The 21,898-nt window shown below is 42.4% G+C and overlaps 1 protein-coding gene across 9 annotated transcripts in view; it reads right to left on the bottom strand.

Moving 5' to 3' along the window:
• Window positions 1-21,898, bottom strand: part of CREB5 (cAMP responsive element binding protein 5) — a 409,001-nt gene that overhangs the window by 299,169 nt on the left and 87,934 nt on the right. For all 9 annotated transcript variants that reach the window (XM_082397957.1, XM_082397963.1, XM_082397958.1 and 6 more), the window contains one exon: window positions 19,064-19,185. In XM_082397957.1, coding sequence (XP_082254083.1) covers window positions 19,064-19,185 — 122 coding nt within the window. The remainder of the gene's footprint in view (window positions 1-19,063; window positions 19,186-21,898) is intronic.

The following is a 21,898-nucleotide window of genomic DNA, read 5'->3' as shown; positions in this document are numbered from 1 at the left end:
AACAAGCAAAAGCCATAGTCCTCCAGCACCCTCTATATGGCTTTCACTTTATTTCACTACTTTTGAGTGGGAGGAAATTATTCTGGAATGCCTTCTGTTTTGCTCCCCCTTTGAGAAGGCCGTAGAGCAAGGGAATCAGGATGGAAGAAGGAAGAGAGACAATTTGTGTTCTTTATTTTTCCCACCTTGGATTGGGTGGTGGAGGGAATGAAGAGGTTGATTAAAATGCACCACCCTCTTGGTCTTGGGTAATTGCAGTTTAATTATACTTGGGGCAGTGGTTTTATCATATTAAATTTGGGGGAAAGTCACAAGATGAGTCATGGAAAATTTTTTGATAAAATTGTGGAAACTTGGGACATTCGTGATTTTTTTTTCCCCTTGCCTCACTCCTTTCCTACTTTCCTGATCCACCCTCTTCTGCCTGCCAACAGGCCTCCCTGCAGGGAGCCATGCTGAGAAGGCTCCCTTCCCACCCTCAGCATCTACTCCCTGGGCCTCAGGCTTTGCTGAGCCTCACAGTCCGGCAACCTCTTCCCTGTATTCTGGCAATATTGGAGCCCATCTCCTTCCAGGGGGCCAGCTGGTCACACAATTAAGTTACGGAAACCAGTTGCATGCTCCAGACCATAGCTTTCCAGTTGCTCCCACAGAAGAACCAAAAATCTCTTGCCTTTTTTCATAGATCATATTCCCCTGTCTCCAAATTTGTTGCGTCAGAAGTACTGGGGCGTGTCCTTGGGTTGTGAGGACTTATTGAAAAGTCACTCGATGTTCTACCCTCTCATTGCCTCTCTGAGTTCCAGCCTTGAAGTGACAGGCCCATATACAGCCCATACGGTTGTAGAGGTCCCCCCCAAAGAGATTCTGAGACGGATAATGGTCAGAGGACGGCCAAAGAAGGGGAAGAAGTATCATATTTTTCCTTTCCAGAGAAACACACCAATTCTGCAATGGCAAGCCTTTTTTTTTTTTTAACCTAAAACGTTTGCTAAGGTAATAATAATTATAATCACAATCACTCATTTTTATAGCACATTAAAGCTTATACACTACTTTCACATAATTTAGAATCAAAATGCTATGTACTCTTGATGTCAAAGCATCCTCAAAAACTATCCTGCTGGCTATTTTTCTTCATCATGAAAATATTCTCCTTGACAATTACAGAACAGTTGGTGCTGACTCAATTAGAGCCCATATCAAGAAGATCTACTCACTTGAAGACAGAAACTATGGGCCCAAGTTTCAAGAAATCTTTGGACATGTTCAAAATGCCCTGAAGTGACAGTACATTCAAAGAGAGTAGGGGTGGAACAAATGTCAACATAGCTCTGACATAAACTAGACAAAACATACTTTCCATTTATTAAGTATATTCTACATGCAAGCAAGGCAACTTGCTAGGCCCTTTACATATAATTATGCCTAAACCCCACCATAACTTTACAAGGCAGACAGAAATGAAGGCTCAGAAATGTTAGGTGACTTGGTAAGGCCACAAAACCAAAAAGTCAAGATATCTCAAGCTCTTTCCATTGCAGTCATGCAAAGTTGGTTTCAAAGGATTATGGCTCCATGGAATGTTAAGGGCTATTCCACAGAAAGACAAGGGTTCTGTGGTCAAATAATAAGTTAGAAAAATGGTGGGTTGAGCAAGGTTTCTTTCACGCAGGACCTCTTCAAGCCTTTAAAATGCCAACGTACATTGTGAATCCCCAAGAGAAGAGTAAGATTAAACAAACAGTGAACCTCTTGACAAAGGAATCCTTAGAGCAGCATTTCCTTAGAACAGTGATTTTCAAAGTACAGTCTCCAGACCAGCAGCATGAGCATTACTCTGGGACTTGCCACACCCAGACTTACCAAATCGGTCTGGAGTGGGGTCCCAGAATCTGTCTTTTTAGCAAGTTCCCAGGTGATGCTGGTGATGCTGGGATTCTGATGCAGCATATTTCTCAGGAGTAGTTTTCCAGGGAAGGCATTTTAGTAAACCCTGAAATAGAAGTACTTGTGTGGCACTGACCTTTGGCTATTTGGTTCTGGTAGCAAAAGGAAAGACAGGAGGACAGGCTTTTACTGGGGCAGAAAGTTGCTCTTTCAGCTCTTACTCAGGAAGGGATAATAGTAATTGTGGTTGTGATGGTTCCAAACTAGCTCTTGGAAACTGGAAAAGCCCATTTTGGCATTTCTCACTGCAACTGGCCAGGGTATTTGTCATGTCTCAGCTCTAACTCCCTGATGGGTTGCCCTCCTTCGATACACAGTGAAAGAGTCAACATTCTGCCCCCATCATGGATTTAGTATTTCCCAGTTTTCCCATTCTTGGTAAGGGGTGTAATAAGGTATGGATAAATCAGATACCACAGGTAGAGAATTGAGGGCCTCACTGCATCTGTAATATTTGTGACAAAAAAGAAAGCAAGAAGGAGTGAACTGTATGATTCAGAGCCTATGCTCCAAGCTGGTGTGGACCCAGGCACATACCCATATTCTCTCCTCCCCACCCCAGAAGGACCAGGCGTGGCAGGCGAGCAGCACCTCTTTTGTGTACAGCTGGCCTTGAAATGGCCAGCATGGCCAGTCCACGTGGCCATGCAGACTGTTTTCTCCAATCAGGCCAAACTTGCCGAAACCATGAACTCAACCTGCCCCAAAGAGGGTTTATTTTTCTTTTTCTTTACCAACAATGTTCTGTAGTAACCAAAACTCTGGTGGTCCTCAACACACAGACACTGGAAGAAGCAGGTCGTTCCAGGAAGCTATTCAAATGCCAAAAAAGACAAAATGAGATGCTATCCGTGGGATCAGCAATTTTGCAGATAAGTAACTGAGGAATAGGTGAGTGTGCTCTAAAGATGTTACGGTTTCATTTCAATCTGTCCCATGGGAACTTCTACTGCATTGCTCGGAAGAAAGCATCCCTGAACATTTTTTCTGACCTGGAAATCAGCCTAGCCAACATCTGCCAAACCTTCCTAAAAATAAATACTGGGTATACTCACTACCTGGGTTGTGAAAGAAAATGTTGGGGAAGCCCTAAGACTTTGGATTTATATAAGAATCACCTGTAACAACAGAAGACTGTCTCCTGCTGTGTATGGATCATAGACACCAAACCCACCTCCGAGTTTTGACTAAAGGCTTTGGAAGGTTTTAGTCTCTTGGCCCATTGCAGTGATGAAAGGGACTTCTGAGTCACAACTACCACCTAAAATCCAGGAAAAATTATGGGCATAGAGTATTTGCTTAGTTTCCCACCGCAGATTTGGCACTAAAGTCTCAGCAGCCTTGGGTATACATATAGTGAAGGGGAAGAAAACAAGAATTATTGAGCACCATTGCATATACATTACTGTGCTTTACACAGGGGGCTTCGTTTGCCATCAGCAACACCTTATGAGATAAATAATTATTATCACCGTTTTACAGATGAGAAGACCAAGGCTCATGATGTTACGTTACTTAACCTACCTAACTTACCACTCTCCCTCCTATCTCACACACACACACACTACTGCGTTAGGAAATCCTTAGCTTAGCCCTATTTTACTATTATGGCACGAAACACTTGTCACACTTTATTATAAGTGCTGGCATTTTAAGTGATATCTTATTGTATCCCAATGACTGACACATATAAAACACTGCTGAATGAAAAGATGAATTTCTCATTCCAAGCCTTCTTGCTTTCAATTCAAGATTCTCTTCACAGTATACTATTAACCAATAACAGTGTTGTTGGGTATTTTTCATCCTCAGTCATCCTAGCTCCTTCATGAATTAGCAAATTTCTTGAAAAGAAAATGGATACTGAAACGCTTTAAGAGACCTCTCAAAGTGCTGCAGAAGGCACTTCAGTTCTCCTTGCCTCGGATAAACCAGGTAAAGTAATCTTGCTGTATGAGGACATTCATTCATGCATTTATGTTCATTCATTCACCCATTCCAATAATTCTTCGTGGAGCTTCTTCCATGTGTGAGGCAATGGTGCTGGGAGTGACAGAAGGGGCTAGGCAGTGCCTCGCAACAACACGGCTTACAGTCGAGGGGAGAGGAGAATGCAGCGAATACGAGAACATGACATAGGCAGGTAGAAGTGCCATAAGAAGTGCTTGAAAAGCAATGTGGGAATTCGGGGAGGCCAAGGTTACATCAGGTGAGGGGGAATCAGAGAAGGCTTCATGGGGGTGGCGTCTGACATAGGCTTTCATGAATGGGTTAGATTTGGTCAAAGACGAGGTGAGGGGAACATCTTCCAGGTAGAGATAACTGTGTGGGCAAGAGCACAGTGAGGTGGGGAAGACACAAATAGGTTTAGGGAAGGGAGTCTTATTCCATTTTCCTGGAACAGAAAAGACACAAGAGAGAAAATAACACAAAAGAGAAAACTGGCAAATTAAGTCAGGGTCAGGTCAGGAGGAATATGCAGCTAAACTGAGTAGCCACAGTCATTGTCATTTCTATTGTACCTGTGATTCCAGAGGAGCTTAGGACCCATCAAGAAAGCCAAACTTCCCCCTGTATCCTCAGACTAGCAGCTCCCCTACAGAACGGAGCCTTGGCACCTGGTCCCCCTAGCATAGCACCTGGGACATCTTAAGCCCTCGATAAAAGTATGTTGGCTTGAATTGGGAGGACATAATAGAAATATTTCCAGGGGTGGAATTTGGGGGTGGAGGGAAGGTGCACGGCAAAGCTTTCCTTTAAAATCAAACGTTTAAACATATAACGCTGACCACAGCCTACGTATTAGAAATTACTCTATCCTACTGCCCAAATTCCTATGACACCCAGAAATAATGGTGTAGCAACCACCGCCCCCCGCCCCCCAATTCAAGGCAATGTCCTAAGATACCATAGCAGCATTCTCCTAAGTGTGCTCTCCTCGGGGGCATTCAAGCAGGTATTACTCTATTAGAATCTAATGTAAGCTCCAAATACAGCTCCACTCGGCAAATGTTCATTTTACTCCAGGAAAGCAGTGGTCACTAGGAGCAGGCATGGAAGGAAATATCTCATAGCAGGAGGATGTTACAAAACACTAGAGATGGTCCCAGGTCTGGTTTGGACCGGGAATTATGTATTTTGGTGAGTAGGGCGGTGGTGGTGGACTGCATGCCCTCAGTGACATTGAAAAATGCATTTTGAAAAGAAGCTGCCTTTTTCCTGAGGTTTCAGGGCCAGCTGTGCTGCTGCAGCCGCAGCTACAGAACACGGAAGAAGTTGGGGCTGAGACTGGAGGCCTACAGAAGAATTTTTAAAGACCAGGATAGAGTGGGTGCAGTCAAGATTTTTTCATGTATTTGTGGAGATCAAGCAGAGCTTGATGTTTTGCAAAGCTTCCACTGAACATTTTTTTAAAGTAAATTAGCATGTATATTAAAATATACAGGTACCATAAGGAAATAAAGATAGGAAGAGGCAATCTGAAGTAGTGGGAAGCAGGAATTTTCCAGCAGACAGTCCTATGTACAAATACTGGATCTGTAACTTCCGAACTTTGTGGCTTTCAGCAAATTATTTAAATTCTTAAGTTTTAACTTCTTATTACGTTAAATGAAGGTAAAAGCAATTATCTCATAAGATTGTTGCAACAATCAGGGAATAATGTAAACAAAACTTCTAGCACCATGCCTGGCAAATAGTAGGGACCCCTAAGTGAATGGTAGTGAATTTTATGATTACTAGTTCATAATCTCAATTTCTAATAATTTGGTGTCAGGTTTCCCCACTACGTCTAAATTTGTATAAAATGGGCTTTTCACGTATCCTTATCTCTAAACTCAGTTTTCAGAGAATCGTGGAAACTGTGAGTTGGAAAGAAACTTAGGAGTCATATAACCCAACCTGGATATACTCCTAAAGGACAAATTCATATCCTTTCCTAAAACATCTTCCTGGCACGCAAGCTCTCTCTGTGCACCAAAACCAGCCCTTATTTATATGGTCAGAAAGACAGGATTCTGGAGAGGGAGGGCCATGGAAGCACTCTGAAGAATACCAAGTGAGATTCACCAATACATGGCTTCTCTGTGGAAGGTAAAAGAAATCCAGTCATTTGGTAAAAGCAATTGCTGTTTTAAAAATCTATTAAATACAGTGTTTGACACAGTAGAAGGGGTTATAAATAAACAATAAATCATGCAATTATTACTGTTTGAATTTTGGCAAGATAATAAAAAGAGCAGGGGTATAATCAGGAAATAATAGAAAAGATCTGCAAGGCACCCCTGCAATTAGCGAAAAACAGAACTTGGCTTCGAGTTGGGGCCCCAATATGGCTCTCATTAAAGAGCCTTGGGACCTGTTCCTGGGGCAGACCTCTGCTAGCTTGGGGAGAAGTGAGGTAACCAAAATGTCAGTGCACACTCCACCCCCCCACCCATATTCAGATAATCTTTTACTATAGTATTATAACCACCTGGGCTGAAATGACTACCTTATGCCGAGTGAAGACCAATCCACGGTTTTCCGAAACTCTAATTGAGATGTTTCCTGTTCTCAGCTTTTTGACTCTTTCCTTTGTAATACCATAAACACACACACACACACGCACACACACACACAAACACACACACACACAGAGGCATTGTGCAATGGGCCCTTTCACTCATGTTTCCTTCCCCCTTTCCTTTCACCTTCTTTTATTAATGGTACCTCTTAAAGAGATAAATGCTCCCACACGAGTGATACCACTTAAACAGATAAATAGTCCACACTGGAGAAACACAGAGAGCATGAGAGAAAACCCTGTCTTATTAGACTGGAAACAGACACACTATATTAATGCAAAAAAATCAGCATATGGTTCTAATAGGCTTTCTTAAAATGATTTATCAGCTGTGATTAAGCCCTCAACCAGCATGTCTATCTTCATAAATAAAGCAAAAGTGTACCTTGCTTTCAAATGTATCTGCAGTATCTTATTACCCAGCCCCGTGCAGTGCACTTCACTTACAACACAGCTCTGGGGAGCCAAGAATTTGCGTGCAATCACAAAGTGTGTGCCCTAAAGAGACTGCCAAGATTTAGGACTCTTATCTCCGAGATAGTCTTACTAAAAATCCATTACAGTGAAGGTTTGTCCCCTCTCTCTGTGCCATGGAGTTCGGCATGGCTGAAATATGAACAGGTAATGAAAAGGATATGCCTGATTTTACAGTGAGCCCGGTGACACAGAATCACCAAACAGCTGTTGGGAAAGGCATTTGGCACAAGGAGCAGGTTACCTCTGCCAGGGGGGTGTGGAAAATGAGGACCACTTTAAGAATCAGAATTGGTCTCTTTCTTCTTTTCTACAGAACGGAAAGACAAATGCAAATATTAGTCATCTTGGTCGGGACCTCATTCTCCGGCTGGCTAATATGTCAGATGGTCTCAGCGGCACAGATTAAAGGGGCTTCACAAACACCCCGGGCAGGGGATGAGGAAGTCAGGGCTAAGACTTCCAAATGAAGGAGGAGGAACTGGGTGAAAGAGTTATGAGCACAGTAAGCCGTAAACGGATGTTTGAAAACTGTACCGAGTCAAACATTTCATGTGTACAGGGCATGGCTCTGTTGGAGTGGTTATTTACTCTTTGATTAAAAGCCAGTAAGTCCAGGAGGATGAGCTGAATAAATCCCACAAAGCATCCAAGGAAAGTATTTTAGTGGCGAACTTACTTTCAAGCCATTCCTAACATACACACAAAGCCCCATTCACATTCTACCTTCTAACACCCACCCGAACGCTAAGATCAGAGACATATAGGATGTCCCCCGTTCTACAGGAGCTTCTCAAGCTTTTCTCTACACTTTCAGTTTGGCTGAAACAGAAATGTGCGATCTCAGAGTTCTTTCACAGCAACAAACCACTGTTTCACGATTTAGGCAAATTTGCTGAGGTACTGTGAGATATTGTTAAAAGGCAGCAGACGTTAGGAAGGGCAAATTTTAAAATCTCAGAAGAGAAAATAGTGCTTGGACTACTCCATCAGTATTGTTAACAGATTGTTTTCTGTAAAATACACCAGTCCATTGTATTAGGAGTGTGGCACGGGTAGCTGTAGTCTGTGAGTGTTAGACTCAATTAGAAGAACGGCACTAATGAGGTCAAAGCAGCTCTTCCCTCCTGTGATCACAGACTGCACCCCTGGCCCTGGCCAGCTGTCTGGCAATATGTGCTTCTGGTCACAAGGGGGTCCATGCGCGGGTGTGTGTGTTTGGATCTGTGCAAATCCATCACCACTAATGGGAAATCACTCCTAAGTTCACACCCAGCTGATGGGCAAATCAGGCGTGCCATCTTCACAATCAGAGGGCAGCAGGCAGCTGTACTTGGACATCAAATGTTGTTAAAGCTGGTGTTGAATTGCACATGGTAGGCAATACTAGGTAATGGTCAGAAAAGCGAGGAATTATTCACAAAGCCTGATGGCCCACTTTGCCTAAGACATGTACTTGTGTATGGGTGCATTATTATGATACAAATAAAGAAAGACATCTAGCAGAAATCTGGAACAAGGAGCTCTTCCCCTCCTCCTGCTGTGCAGGGGAGAGACGTTCTTTCAGGCAGCGATGTCACCACTGCCTTACTGTCTCTGTGAAAGTGGACTTGGAATTCTGTTCCCAGGACCCCTTTTAGGACACTTCTTTCAGTCACCTGAAAGAATGTACAAGGTGAGATGTTGCAGCAATATGTGAATCTAACACCATGTACCTAGGAATCGGCTTTATTTTCTATGCTCCAGATCTCAATATATTTGAACTATGTGTGTTTTTAACTCCAAGGTAGTTAAAAGGCCCAGTTTACCGGTGAGAAAATGAAGTCATGCATGACTTTTAGAGAATGAGGGATGGAGTCTGGTTTTCTTGCTCTCGTCCTGAATTCAGACAACACTCCGCCTTACTTCACAATCCACCCCGGAGCTGTTGCGATTAGCGCAGGAGGTGTCGGGAGGCGGTTTTCAGGTGGACAGAGGTATCACAGTGTATGTCGCACTTTGGCACACCACACCACAAAAGGGGCTGCCAGAATTCTGGACCATCTTGTTCCCTTCTGGTCACTTGGGGACCAACCAAATGGGGCTGGAAGGGCGGCGCTCACATGTGCTCTACATTGCCCTGGAAAGCACAGGAATGCCTGGACCAACTGTGCCAATGAATCCAGCAACAGCCTCACATTTGTAAATCCTCTGGGAAAGTTCCTAAGCTCTGTGCATAACAAACCATACCGGGAGAAGCCAGAAAGGGGAAGACTTCTTTGAGAGCGGCTGTGATTCAGAATGCTTGGCACTGCATCATCTGTAGTCAATCAACCCGACAGGCACACAAAACACGACTGCTTTTCTTCTTTGGGGACATGACTGTTTGCAGAGCCCAAACAAGCCCCCACCCAAACATAAAGCCACAGAGAAAGGCGGCGCCCGGCACCGACTCAGGCAGGATCGGTCAGCGCTGTGATCAACTTTCAAAGTTTTCCTATAACAGATGGTGTGCTCTGTCTGTAACTCAGATCCCAGGGATGCCTGGGCTGCAGCCACGCTGAACCCAAAATGTGGGGCTGGCCCCACTTCATGGAGAAGACTGGGGAGGCCCCCAGCATGCAGGACAATGAAGGGAGAGGTTGCAGGTGGGACAATCCGTCCTTCTAGCTCCAAAGCTGTCCCGTAAAACAGCTCACATTCGCCTTCAGGTCAAAAAGTCAAAATATCATCTACATACACAACAGTCTGATTCTGCCAACGCTAGTGAGTTTTATTAGAAAATATGCGCTTAGAGGAGATGCTGAGCGTAAAGCCCTTTTGGCATTCCATTTCACTCTAGAGCCAAAGGAGAAACTGGCCCCATCACACAGAAGAGCCACAGGTTCAAATAGGCTAAAAATAGCCTTTCATATCCCAGAAAGCAAGGAACAAAGGGAAGCCCAGCTATGTTCTGGAGAAGTCTGCAGCCAATATTCCTAGCATATGAGGAGCATCCCAGCCCAAGAGGGAGGAGCCAGCAGGTGATTGTGCCTGCCCACCCGAGGGAACGGCCTGACCTCCTCTCCAATCCAACCAGCCTCTGTGGGTCAGCAGAAGGGCCAGTTCCCCTAAGTGTAGGAATGTGGTACAGGGGGGGAAATCCAGCATTTTATCAACTTTCCTAGGCTTTTGGGTTTTGGTGGAAGTTGGGTTAAGGAAAAGGAAACTGTCCCTCCAGGGTTCTGGTACTAAAATCAGACACTGCACCCCAGGTTTGAGTCGACAGCCAACATGCTGGAAACATGGGCAGGAGGAATGTGTGGAATCCCAGTTCCTGGCCTCATCCTTATCAATATGGAAATAACTTAACAGCACACAAACGCTAAAGCAGGGCTCCCAGAGTAAATCACTCCCATACCTGCTCCTAACCATACTTAATGTTCACCTGGATTTATGAGATGATGGAAGCAGAGACTCTTCCAACTATTATATTCTTTTCCTTTCCTCTTTTCCTGGTGTCAATTTTTTTCTCACGTCTCTGTGAGGGGCCCACGTAAGCGATTCTTAGCTGCAGATGCTCAGTGCGGCTAACACGTGGTCCAATTTTCTAAATGTGAGTGTTGGTTTTTGCCCAGAACGGAAGCTTCATCTTCTAGTCATTTTGTTTAATCCGGCCCAGAAAACAGATCTGTTTTCCTGCTTGCTTTCGGGAGCATGAATGCAGGGCCTCGCAGAGGACAGGACACGCTCCCTGGGCAGATGCAAAAGCCTCCTGGCCCCAGGTACACACCCACTGCTGCCCGAGTCTGGTGGGTTGCAAGTCCTGAATTACTCACAGCTGGAAATGGATTCCTTCGGAGGAGAGCGTCCATTCGCCATTGTGATTCCATTTGGGTTAATACCTTGAAATCCCAGCCTGGCTTGCCTGCCTCAGGACAGGTAAGGAGTGATTTTAACCAGCTGAGATCCCAACCCAACCCCAAACAGAGAAAGCACCCTGATGAGAAAGTCTCCAGCTGGGAAAAGCTGCCCTTTTTTGGGCTCTTAAAGCTGAGCTTCGTAATTATTTTAGTGAGGAGCCTCCCAGCCAAATAATTCAATTGGACTAATTTTCAGCTACAGTAAGGCCGCCTGATGGGAAGGCAGGCCAAACAAGCGATCTTCACAACCCGAGTCTGGGTTGATGATCGTGCCTGAAGATCTTCAGGGCTCCACCGTGTTTTGGGCCATTTTTAGTTCCTTTTCTTAGTCTTTTAAAAAATTTTTTTTATTGAAGTGTAGTTGATTTACAATGCTGTGCCAATCTCTGCTGTACAGCAGAGTGACTCAGTTTTTAAGTACCCCTCCCCATCCCACCCCAATCCCTGCTTTGGTCCTTTTAGATGCATTCTATGCATAGAATCTCCTAGAATCAAGACTGCGTTTAACAGCTCCCAAAGCACTCCCTTTTATACTGATGACATCCCACACCAACCCCTCTACCTTTTAACAATGACAATACTTGGAGGAACTTTCAACTTAACCACAAGTGAGAGGCAAACACTTTCAAGAACAATTTTTTTTTTACATCTAAATATTTCAGTTTGTTTTCACTTATTAAAAAATACATTCAATTTTGCGATAATACTTAATTCTAGGTATTTCTTTAAAGTTGGGTTAGAGGTCAAAACATTTTCTTGGAATGTGCAGTGGTAACTCAGTAGGAAGTGATGATGGGCTAGACTTGAGGTGATAGAAATGGAAAATAAAGAGAAGAGATGAGGATTCTGGCCTAAGGAAGCTCATGGGGGGCAAAGGAGGGAGTGAAGGCAAAGCTGCCTCCTGAGGTGGATGAACTATGTCTCTGACAGACTCAGAGGCAGGTGGGGGGGTTAGACATGGCAATGAGTTTGTGCAGGAAAGCATTGAGCACAGTTCTGGGCACAGTGCGTTACAAACAGCAGCGGCATCTTCAAGTGGGAATGCTGGTAACAGCTGGAGGGTAGAGATGAATATTCATGGTGAGGACTAGATGCACAGATAAAGGAATTGTTGGGTGGAGTTGATTGCTAGGTTATGAGAATGTACAAGTTTTCTGAAGAGAAGGTGTAAACAGAAACCACCCGAAAGTGGATACAGCAAAAGACAAGGAGGCAGAGGGAGCGCAGTCAGAGAGGTAGGAGAAAAGCCAGAATACGCGCCCCCTGTCACTGGTCCCCATTAATGGACGCCTATCAACTCTTTTTGTCTCTCTCGATAGTTTATTCTTCTGTATTTAAAATGGGGAACATAGTACTGCCATAACCACCTATAATTATTCCCTGTTAACTAGAGGGGCCAAAATCAAATTATCATTAATAACATGTTCAAAATGTCCCATGTGTCAGATATGCTTCCTGACTATAGACATACTTTGATTATTACCATACCCAGTCACAACTGAATAGGAAATACTGGTGCAAGAAAATGCTATTTTATTCTGCAGTATTTCCAACACAAATAGAGGTTCCCAAAATCAATGCCAAGCTTCCTCTAGCAATCTTCATGTTGTATCTTAGGATCCAGTCCTCCAAATCTCTTCTACTCCACAGCTTCAAATGGAAACATCAGTATCTCACAGGAGAACACCCATCACTGCATGGGATGAATGCAAAACTTTCTAATTCAAACTTCAGCCTCTGAAAACCTTATAATCGGTTCTCAAAAAGACCTCAGGCAGAGACCTCAGTCTTGTCAGAACAAATGTCATGTGACAGCAAATATAAATAAAACCTACACCAAAAAAAACACTGAACAACAATAAAACCTGCCACTCACAGGCCATTCATCTGCCATTCATCTGCCATTCATCTGCCATTACCAGTGACCACCCCCTTTTAATTTGGCTCCTAACACTGGCTGAGGGCAGGGTCATGAACTGCCAGATGATTTAGCATTAGAAAGTAAACCCTCAGCCTCAAGAGAGATTTTCTCTTTAATGTGAAAGTTAGATTGTGAAGACTCATCCATTAAGGTCCAACTTAGCCAAATATACAAACTGTCCAAGGGAGGATATGAGCAAACACCCAGTACCCATCTGGGTCAGTTTTCCTCAGAGCCGTGGGCCTTCCCTCCCTCATCATCCACGTCAAACATACTTGATTTTATGTGCTCACTCTTTGCAGGGCAACAGACGATGCATTTTGCAACTTTGAGGATACTCTGAGTTTCCACCAAAAAACAAATAAAAGAAACCAACTCTATGAGTTGTTTTTCTTTCCCATTCCATTTTAAAATTGAAGCCGAGCCTGAGATCACATCATGATTCACTGACATATGTGGAAGTGGATACCAACTCTTAATAATCTCTGTTAAGATTGTACTCATTAATCCTAAATCCCAGGGAACTACAAGTCATGAAATAGCTTCCAGTTTATCCACTGGTTTAGTCATACCACTGAGTGGGATGCAAAGACCAAGCCAGCTTCTCTTCCAGCATCAAATTCCATCTAGGCTGAGAGCACAATTTAAACCTATAAGGAGAGAGCTGAAAGTGCTTTACATTTGTAGTGTGCTGAAATGGAGGGGGAGGACAAGAGAATCCTTATGATATAAGGGTTAGATTTTCCAGTTATTGGGGTGGGGAAAGAAATAGGTTGTCATCTCTCAATAATGTTGCCAATGGGTGTTTCCTTTCAGTCATGCTGATTGAAAAAAAAAGCCAAAAAGATAAAAAGATAAAAAAAGTCTCATCTACTAGGATTTAGCAAACATGGTGACATTTTCAAAACCTCAATAAAACCAAGTTTATGTTTCAGAATGATTCTTTTTCTCCAGACTTCTGGGGCGGGGGATCATATTACACAAATATCGTAGAAGCAACATGTTAACATAACCGGAAACATCAGCTGTTGCAAGTGTGCTCAACTTGGTATCTTTTATTTTCCACCCAGCAGCCACTCACACAATGCCACTCACATCTTCCCCAGAGAGCAGCCATGCCTGATAGTAGCTGATAGAGCAGGACTGTAACAAAGGCAAAGCACCTCCCTTTCTGCACCCTCTCTCCTCAAGTAACTGGTGGTGTCCGGTGACATGATTTCCAGGTACAGAATTTAATCAGATTGAGCAGCCGACTTTTCTGAGCTGAGGCTGACCTGGCCATGCCCTGTTCCATGACTCCTGTTGAGCTGGGATCCAAGATCTTAAGATTGTAGCTTGTCCCCTGTTCCCATGTGTTAAACAGTCAACACCCTCTGGGAATAGACTGCACTTTTCATCATTTGGGTAGGAATTCTAGAGCATGGAAATGTCCTAATTTGCTATTGCTGCATCAGCATAATGAGTCAGATTTAGGTCCTAGGGGAGAATAACAACACTTAACACTTATACACCGCGCTTTTCATCTTCAGGGTCCTTCACCACGTTAGGCTGTAATGTTATATTTCTCTCAGCAAGACAAAGGAGTTCATTTCTAGTCCTTTCAACTCCCCTTCCTTTCTTATACATACAGACACACACACTCCCACACAACTGCTATCATATGATGAAACTATCTCCCACCTCCTAGATATGTACTGTCAGATCTCTTTTTTAAAAAAGAAATCAAATGTGAAAGGTCAATTCACCCTTTTTTTTAAAAAATCTTTTGTTTTTGTTTTTTTCCTCTAACGTGGAACACAAAATCGGCATGTCGATTGCCAGTTACTGGAGTCCATTCAGTATTACTGCTAGGGTTCCCATACTTGACTTGACTTTTCATGCCTCGTGGTCTTCTGTGTCATCTCTGCCCACTGAGGAGACTTGAAGGCTCTGTCTTGGAGGATGGAGGACTCTGTCAAGTTCCCTGCTCAGACCTCTTCTCTATCTCATTTCCATTCACTCCTGGCCCAGGTCATTTCATTGAGTCTCATGTATTTAAACACCACCTACATGCCAATGACCCCCCAGTTTACATCTTCAGACAGGTCCTGTATTACATACCTATATATTCATTTGCCCATTAGATGTTTCCACTTAACAAGTCTGCAAACAATCTCAATTTTCCCCTCAAACCTGTTCCTCCCACAGACAGCTCCATCCTTTCAGTTGCTGAGGTCAAAAACCTGGGTTCATCCTGAAGTCCACCTCTTACTCCCCAGATGTAATCCATCAGCAATTCCTGTTGGCTCTATCTTCAAATTAGATCCAGAATCTAACCACCCCCTCCATCTGCACCTTGGACCAATCTGCCATCATTTTTAATCTAGATTCTTTGAATACCTTCCTACCTGGTCTCACTTTGCCACTCTCCTCCAACAGTTTACTTCCAACTAGGCAGCCAAGTAAACTTTCTACTATCTAAGTCAGATCCTATCACACCTCTGCTTACAACTGTCCTACAGTTCTCCATCTCACTCAGAATAAAAGCCGAAGCCTACACAGCCTTCCTGGACGGGCCCCCTCACCCCACTCTTTCCATCACTACGTACCTTGCTCTTTGCAGTTCCTCCAGCCCACAGAGCGCCCTCCAGCCTCAGGGCTTTGCACCCACTGCTCTCCCCACTCTCCTCCCCAGTACACACCTGGTTCAGCCTTCTCCTCCTTCAGGTCTTGGCTGCATGTCCGCTTACCAGTGATGCCCTCCCAGACCACCCCCAGCACTCCCTGTGCCTCTTCCCTGCTATATATTTTTTTCTATAGTACTTATCACCTTTGGACATATTATACATTTTATTGTTTTTACTTGCTTACTGTTTGTCTTGCCCATGAGAAGTAAGCTACCCGAAGGGAGGGATTTATTTTTTGTTTTTTGTTTCAAAATCAGCTTTAGTCCATGGTATATCCACCAATGCCTCGGACAGTGCCTAGCACATGGTGGGCCCTCAAAAATATTTATTGCGTGAATAAATGATGAACAAAAGTTTCTCATCTGTTTCAGGACTAGCCTGACTTCTAAGCCATAGGCAAGTTGAGATTTGTGATACTGCTAGTGAAGGATGCTTTTCCAAGGGAAAAAAAATATCTCTCATTAGAGAGTTTTGAAGCTATGGGTTTATACTAAGGTGGAAGACTGAGGCAATTATGGAATGTGTCATCTTCTATATAATATATGCTATGGATACAGACATTGGGGTTTTTTCTATTGGTCATTACCTGCCTCTAGCCTGTCCTCATTCTATACACACACTGGGATGCTTTTGAAAAAGGGTGTCAGGATTAAAGATAGTCTGTAGAACAGAATTTTCCCCAACAGACAGCCACACGGGCTAAACAAGGATCAATTCTCTATTTGCTCTTTGATAGAATTTTCTAGACCAAACTTCAGCTAGAATTTTAAAGGTGGAGGGAAGGACCAGTCCAGTCTTTCTAACATTTCTGTATCAAGCACTTAGAAAGTTCAAGCAAAAACCTTTTTTAACCAAATTCTCCAGATAAATGAATCCATCTCTCACTTTACTAAAACTTGCTGAGGGAACTTATGCAAGTCTTCTGTTAAAAGTCTCAGAGAAAAATAAATTAGAAGAGAGTTGGAGCTTAGAATTAAAAAGGAATAGTTATCTGAATGTGGAGCAAAAGGGAAGAAGAAGACAGAACTTAATGATGACAAGGTATGTATTGAAAAAAGAACTTGTATTCCTACATTTCAAGCAGGGAACAAACAAATGAAGTAGGAGGTGGGGGTAGCAGTGTGCCAGGGATGGTCGGAGCTGGAGTAATGTGGTCAAAGGGATGTGTAAAAGTATGTTGGCAGATTGGAGAGCATCTCCTACTCCTAATTTCCCCATCCTGTGGCTTCCAAGGAAATGCTAGGGCAGAAGCCACCAACACAGCCTATTTGGCCACTGGATGAGTCATCCTGAATTAGGCCTCAAGAAGGTGTCCTCTTGTGTAGTCATGGCCACCGAGGCTGGATATGGCCCTCTAGTTTGAACGAGGCAATGGAAGAGGATACCTCAACAGTCTGAACGCTGTCCAACTTCTAGTGCGTGCAAGTGAAGTTGGGGTGTGAGACACTGGTCTCCTGAGGGGCCCACCCCAAAACCATGGGGGGAAGCTCACTGCAGGGTCCCCCACCCACATACCCATCTCAAAGTCATCACATGACTAGTGTTGCTAAGAGCAACATGTGAAAGAGAAAAAGACATATTTCTACAATGACAATAGTCCTCCTCAACTTTGCTTGCCTAATTATTTTAATTTTTAACATTTAATTATTTGTACTCAACCCACAAAGAATCAAAAGCAACTCACACACAAAAAAAATGTATAGCATGAAAATGTTTTTTTAAATTAAAAATCGGGACCAGAGGAAATATAAACTGGAACTGAAAATCTAGTCCGTGGGGGAAGTAAAATGCTCATTACAGTGTTCTAAAAAGTTCTCAAAGTTAAGCAGTCAGATTGGCTTCACGTTAACAAGCAGTCAAAGCAAAAAGAGAAACAGAACTGGTTACAGGATTCCCATGTCCACGAGAAGAAAATATTTCAGTTCCTCAGGGGAAGCAAACTATTTCCTGGAATTCAGATCTGCAAGAATTTCCTCCCATGGGGCTTCATATAGGAGATCATGAGTACTATGCAAAGGAGAAGATCTAAATCCGCCCCCCTACCATGGGCTTCCTAAAGCTGTTAAATATTGGAAAATGTCTTCGGGAAAATTAAGGGTATACACTTCGATTAAAACCCTTCTATCAGAAATGAAGACGATACAGACCAAGTACACACCTTTCTTATAGTTTGGAAGAAGCCAACCTTGACTATCTCAAGGAATGAATGAACTTAATCCCTCAGTCATCTACAGATGCCACGTCCATCAGCAAAGCTAAATTTATTACTCAACCAGAGGAAATTTACTAGACTTTTTGGTTCCTCTGTCCCTTGCTATTTTTATGTTTTTTAAAAAATCTATTTCTATTGCAATGAAATATAGAATGCATGCCTTCTTTTTTATTTAGTTAAAAATTTCAAGTGCTCAGAACAGTGTCTGGCAAATAAGTGCTAAATAAGTGTTTGTTTTGAAAAAGAAAAAACGCCCTTCACTGGGCGGGTGTAGGGGCGTGTCAAGTATGAATGACTAATTATAAATCAAATGAGTTGATTGAGATTTTAAACCCCTCTTGTAACCTATTTTCAGGATTTTTCCTAAAGCAGTACAGACTAAATACAAACCCGTGGCTATTTTGATGTGAGAATGTGACATGAAAAATCTGGTGGAGGGGGATTATTATAATTTCACATAGAGGAGGATTCAAAGGTTTTGAAACACTTAGAGAAATATCAGAACCTTTTAAAATTTCTTCTCCAGATGGAACAGCTGGAAGTTCAGAATCCATTACGATGTAGCTGGCGCTTCCTTTCAACCAACTTTCACAGTTTAAGTCTCTGTTCATGGGATGTATCTAATTTGTTGTTTAGTACATTGTGGGCATTCAACAATGGTCTATCAAAAAAGTTTAAAAACACCAGAAAGCTTCATTATCATATTTAGTTGTGACTCTATTTCTTTTCCTTAATCTGGTAAAGTGATTTTTAAATCACTCTACACAACATTACAATAAAAATTGACTATATTCTGGAGGGATTCGTAAAGTGACTTTTCTACATTTGTAAGGACAAATAATCCACACGTATAGTGAACCTATTTGTTCCAACAACAGACGTTCAATAATATGACCAGGAAGGAATTATGAACATGGTGGAGAGATACCGGGAAGATTATGGAAATCAGACAGTTACAACCTGGGCCAAAATCAGATGAAATCCTCTCTCCTACTGCTACAATCCTTCGCTTGTCATCTTACCCCTTGACCCTTGTCTTTTGCACTCACCACCCATGTAAAGCTTGCTATTATTTAGCACAGTAAAACAACAACTTTTGAATAGAACAATTCTGTGAGTTTTTCTGACTCAGGTCAAGAATCAGGTAACTTTATTTTGGCTTCAATTTCATATTTCAGATAATCTGCTTTTCCCATGATTTTTCTAGCCTTGGATTCTACCACAACCAGGGATTCATCCATTTTTTTAAAAAAAACCATCAAACACTTGCAAATGGATAAATGCTGTTTTAGAGCGTCATCAGCACAATCTTCGGTGCCACCTAGTTCCCATGCAAATGTTTCTAGCAGGTGCTAGAGGAGACACCTATCCAGGTGTCCATCCAAGCAAACCTACCCGCTTGCTGCTCTCCTCCTCCTGAGCCTTCCTGAACTCATGCTCGAGGGAGCAGTCCAGCTCATTGAAGAGCCCCACCTCCTCGCAGTTCTTCAGGAATCTCGTTGGTGTTGGAGTCTGATCTGAAAACAGAGACCGAGTGATCATAAATGGGACCTTTTCCTCAAAAGTCAGTGGCAAGTATGAGCTAATAAATTCACTAATCCCCTCCCCTCGCCTTAATGACGATGCCGAGTGGCCACCCATAATCTTCCAGCCCTTTAAATAAAATGAGAATATAGAAGAAAATAAAACCATAAAGCCCAGAGGAGCAATACAATGTGTAGAAGGCTGTGGCATGGGAGGGCTTCCCAAGCCTCCCTCTGGACAACTTCAGGCGAGGAGATCCCACAGTTGACTTTCTGGAGTTCATATCGTTTGAATACATATTGCAAGGTGTGGAATAACTCTCTTTTAACTGGAAAAAATGATTTAGCTAAAATAAGGCCAAAAAAATCTACAGAGTCCATGTTAAGCCTGATTTTAGGGGGCTGGGAGGACAAAAAAAATTATAAATGTTTATATCAAACAAAAAGAGAGAAACAAGCATTCAATTCCTTTTTCTTAATGGAGAATAAAAATTCAGCAATTCTTTCTCTCACTTTCAGAGTCACAGAAGGAGGATGAAAGATTCCAAGTCAAACACATTCAGCTTCCATCCCTTAAAAATATAATTATTAATTTTATTTTCCTTTTGCTGTAGCCAAAAGAATGTTTTGAGAAGACTCTCTAAAAGGAATAGAATTTCTTTCATATTCTTGATGGTCTGGAGAGCTTACTACTTAAAAACTGGAGGATCTGAAACCACTATTTGTGGCTTAATATTTATGCAGCATTTGCAGTTTATAAAATATTTTCGCACACATTCTCTAGAATCTAGATCTCACAAGATCCTATAAGGTAAGCAGAGTAGAATCACACCTTTGTAATTATTAAGGACAGTCATCTTCCTTGTAAAGGTGCACTGGAGTGGACATGAATAAAACTGTGTAAACTGCCTTTTTCACAGAAACAGAAGACAAAAGAACCAGAGGACCACTTCCCAGTGGGGAAGTCTGGCCACACCAATTATTTTACAAGCGAAGAAAATGGAAGGCCTGAGTGATTAAGGGTCTTGTCCAAGGTCTCCCAGGTAGATGTGGCAACACTAGGATTATAACCAAGGGCTTGGTGCTATTTCTATTATATACATGCATTATTCCCACCTGAGCATGTGGCAGACACTGCTAGATTGATTATGGCCCTTGTCCAGCTTGACCTACACTCAGTCTCAAATCTCTTTCTGCACAGTCCTCTAAGCCATCACCACCAGTCAAATGAAGAATGCCCTCAAGTTGATATGAATTTGCAATTTCTGCACTCTCTTTATAAATTCCTATATGGCAAGAAACTAGAATCCTATTTACTTTTCTAAGTCATAAAGAGAGTAATTAATCCCAGTAAATTATCTACTGAGATTCAAAGAATATCTTAACACCCATGAAGCTGAAATGGCTCGATATCTCTATTTAATCAGCCCTTCCAAGGCAATGTCTCCCAATACCCTATGGGCACAGAGCTTTACTACCTGAGAAGTACCCAAATGATTGATTTGGATTCCAATCAACAAAATACCCATCTGCATTCTTTCCCATTCTTAGCCCGATCTCCAAGATTCTGAGCTCTCTTTGCAGTACATAGAGAGCCTACAACAGACGATCATAAATTGGACATTATAGATAAAAGATATGCAAAGGATTGGGTTTCACCGAAAATAGTTTTATTAGAAAATTAATTAATTTATTAAGATACACATATATGCCACGTATCCAATATATACCTATAGCAGTTATGTATTGTGGCTTATAAAATATAAAATTAGTATTTATGCAGCATTTTGCAGTTTACACTCTCACCCACATCGTCTAGAATCTATTAATAGATCCCACAAGATCCTATGTGGTAAGCAGGGTGCATATTATTTTAGGACAGGAGAAATAAGTTAAGTACCTTGCACAGGGTCACACAATTTGTAACCATCTTATCACTATTAAGTCTTCTCCTACTTTCGGACAGAATCCCTTCTCAACCTAAATCCCATGCTTTGCCTAGACTCTCCTCCCAGGTCCAAAGTTATTTGGTGCACGTGTAAAAGACAACACTGACAACCCAGAAATCCAGATTAGAAAATCATGTGGTTTCGGGGAAATTACCTACATTCTCTGGACTTCAAGTTCATCATCTGTCAAATAAAGTTCTAAAGTTACATGATTCTGTGAATCCTAAAATCACCACCACAACTAGGTTCGCTTCAAAAGTCACTGTTAGTAGATCAAAGAAAATATGACCACGTAAAGGATAGTTGAACAGGAACATCAGTAACAACTGGTTAGACACTGGAAATTAGGCCAGAGGTAAGGACTAGATATATAGATAAAGGAGATTTATGAACAGAAGGTGTAAACAGACAAAACGTGAGAGTGGAAATATAAGGGTGTGGTGTGTGTGTGTGTGTGTGTGTGTGTGTGTGTGTGTGTGTGTGTGTGTGTGTGTTAAGGGTGTGTGTGTATGTGTGCGTGTGTATACGTTTACTGGATGCTTAGTCCATGCCAGGCATAGTGCTAAGCGCTTTGTATGCATCATCGCATTAATTTTCACACCAACCACATTAGGTAAAAATTATTTCCTCCATTTTACTTATGAGTAAACTGAAACTCGCTTTTGGCCCCATTTAGAAATGGAGTTGCTTAATTGTATAAGTAATTGACATTCCTAACAATCCTTGGTTCTTCTGAAATATCTTGGAATCATTTATAT

This window comes from Balaenoptera borealis, assembly GCF_965194805.1.
Source record: "Balaenoptera borealis genome assembly, chromosome: 7".
NCBI lineage: Eukaryota > Metazoa > Chordata > Mammalia > Artiodactyla > Balaenopteridae > Balaenoptera > Balaenoptera borealis.
Note: the sequence above shows the minus strand (reverse complement) of the source record. Positions and strands in the feature narration are given on the sequence as shown.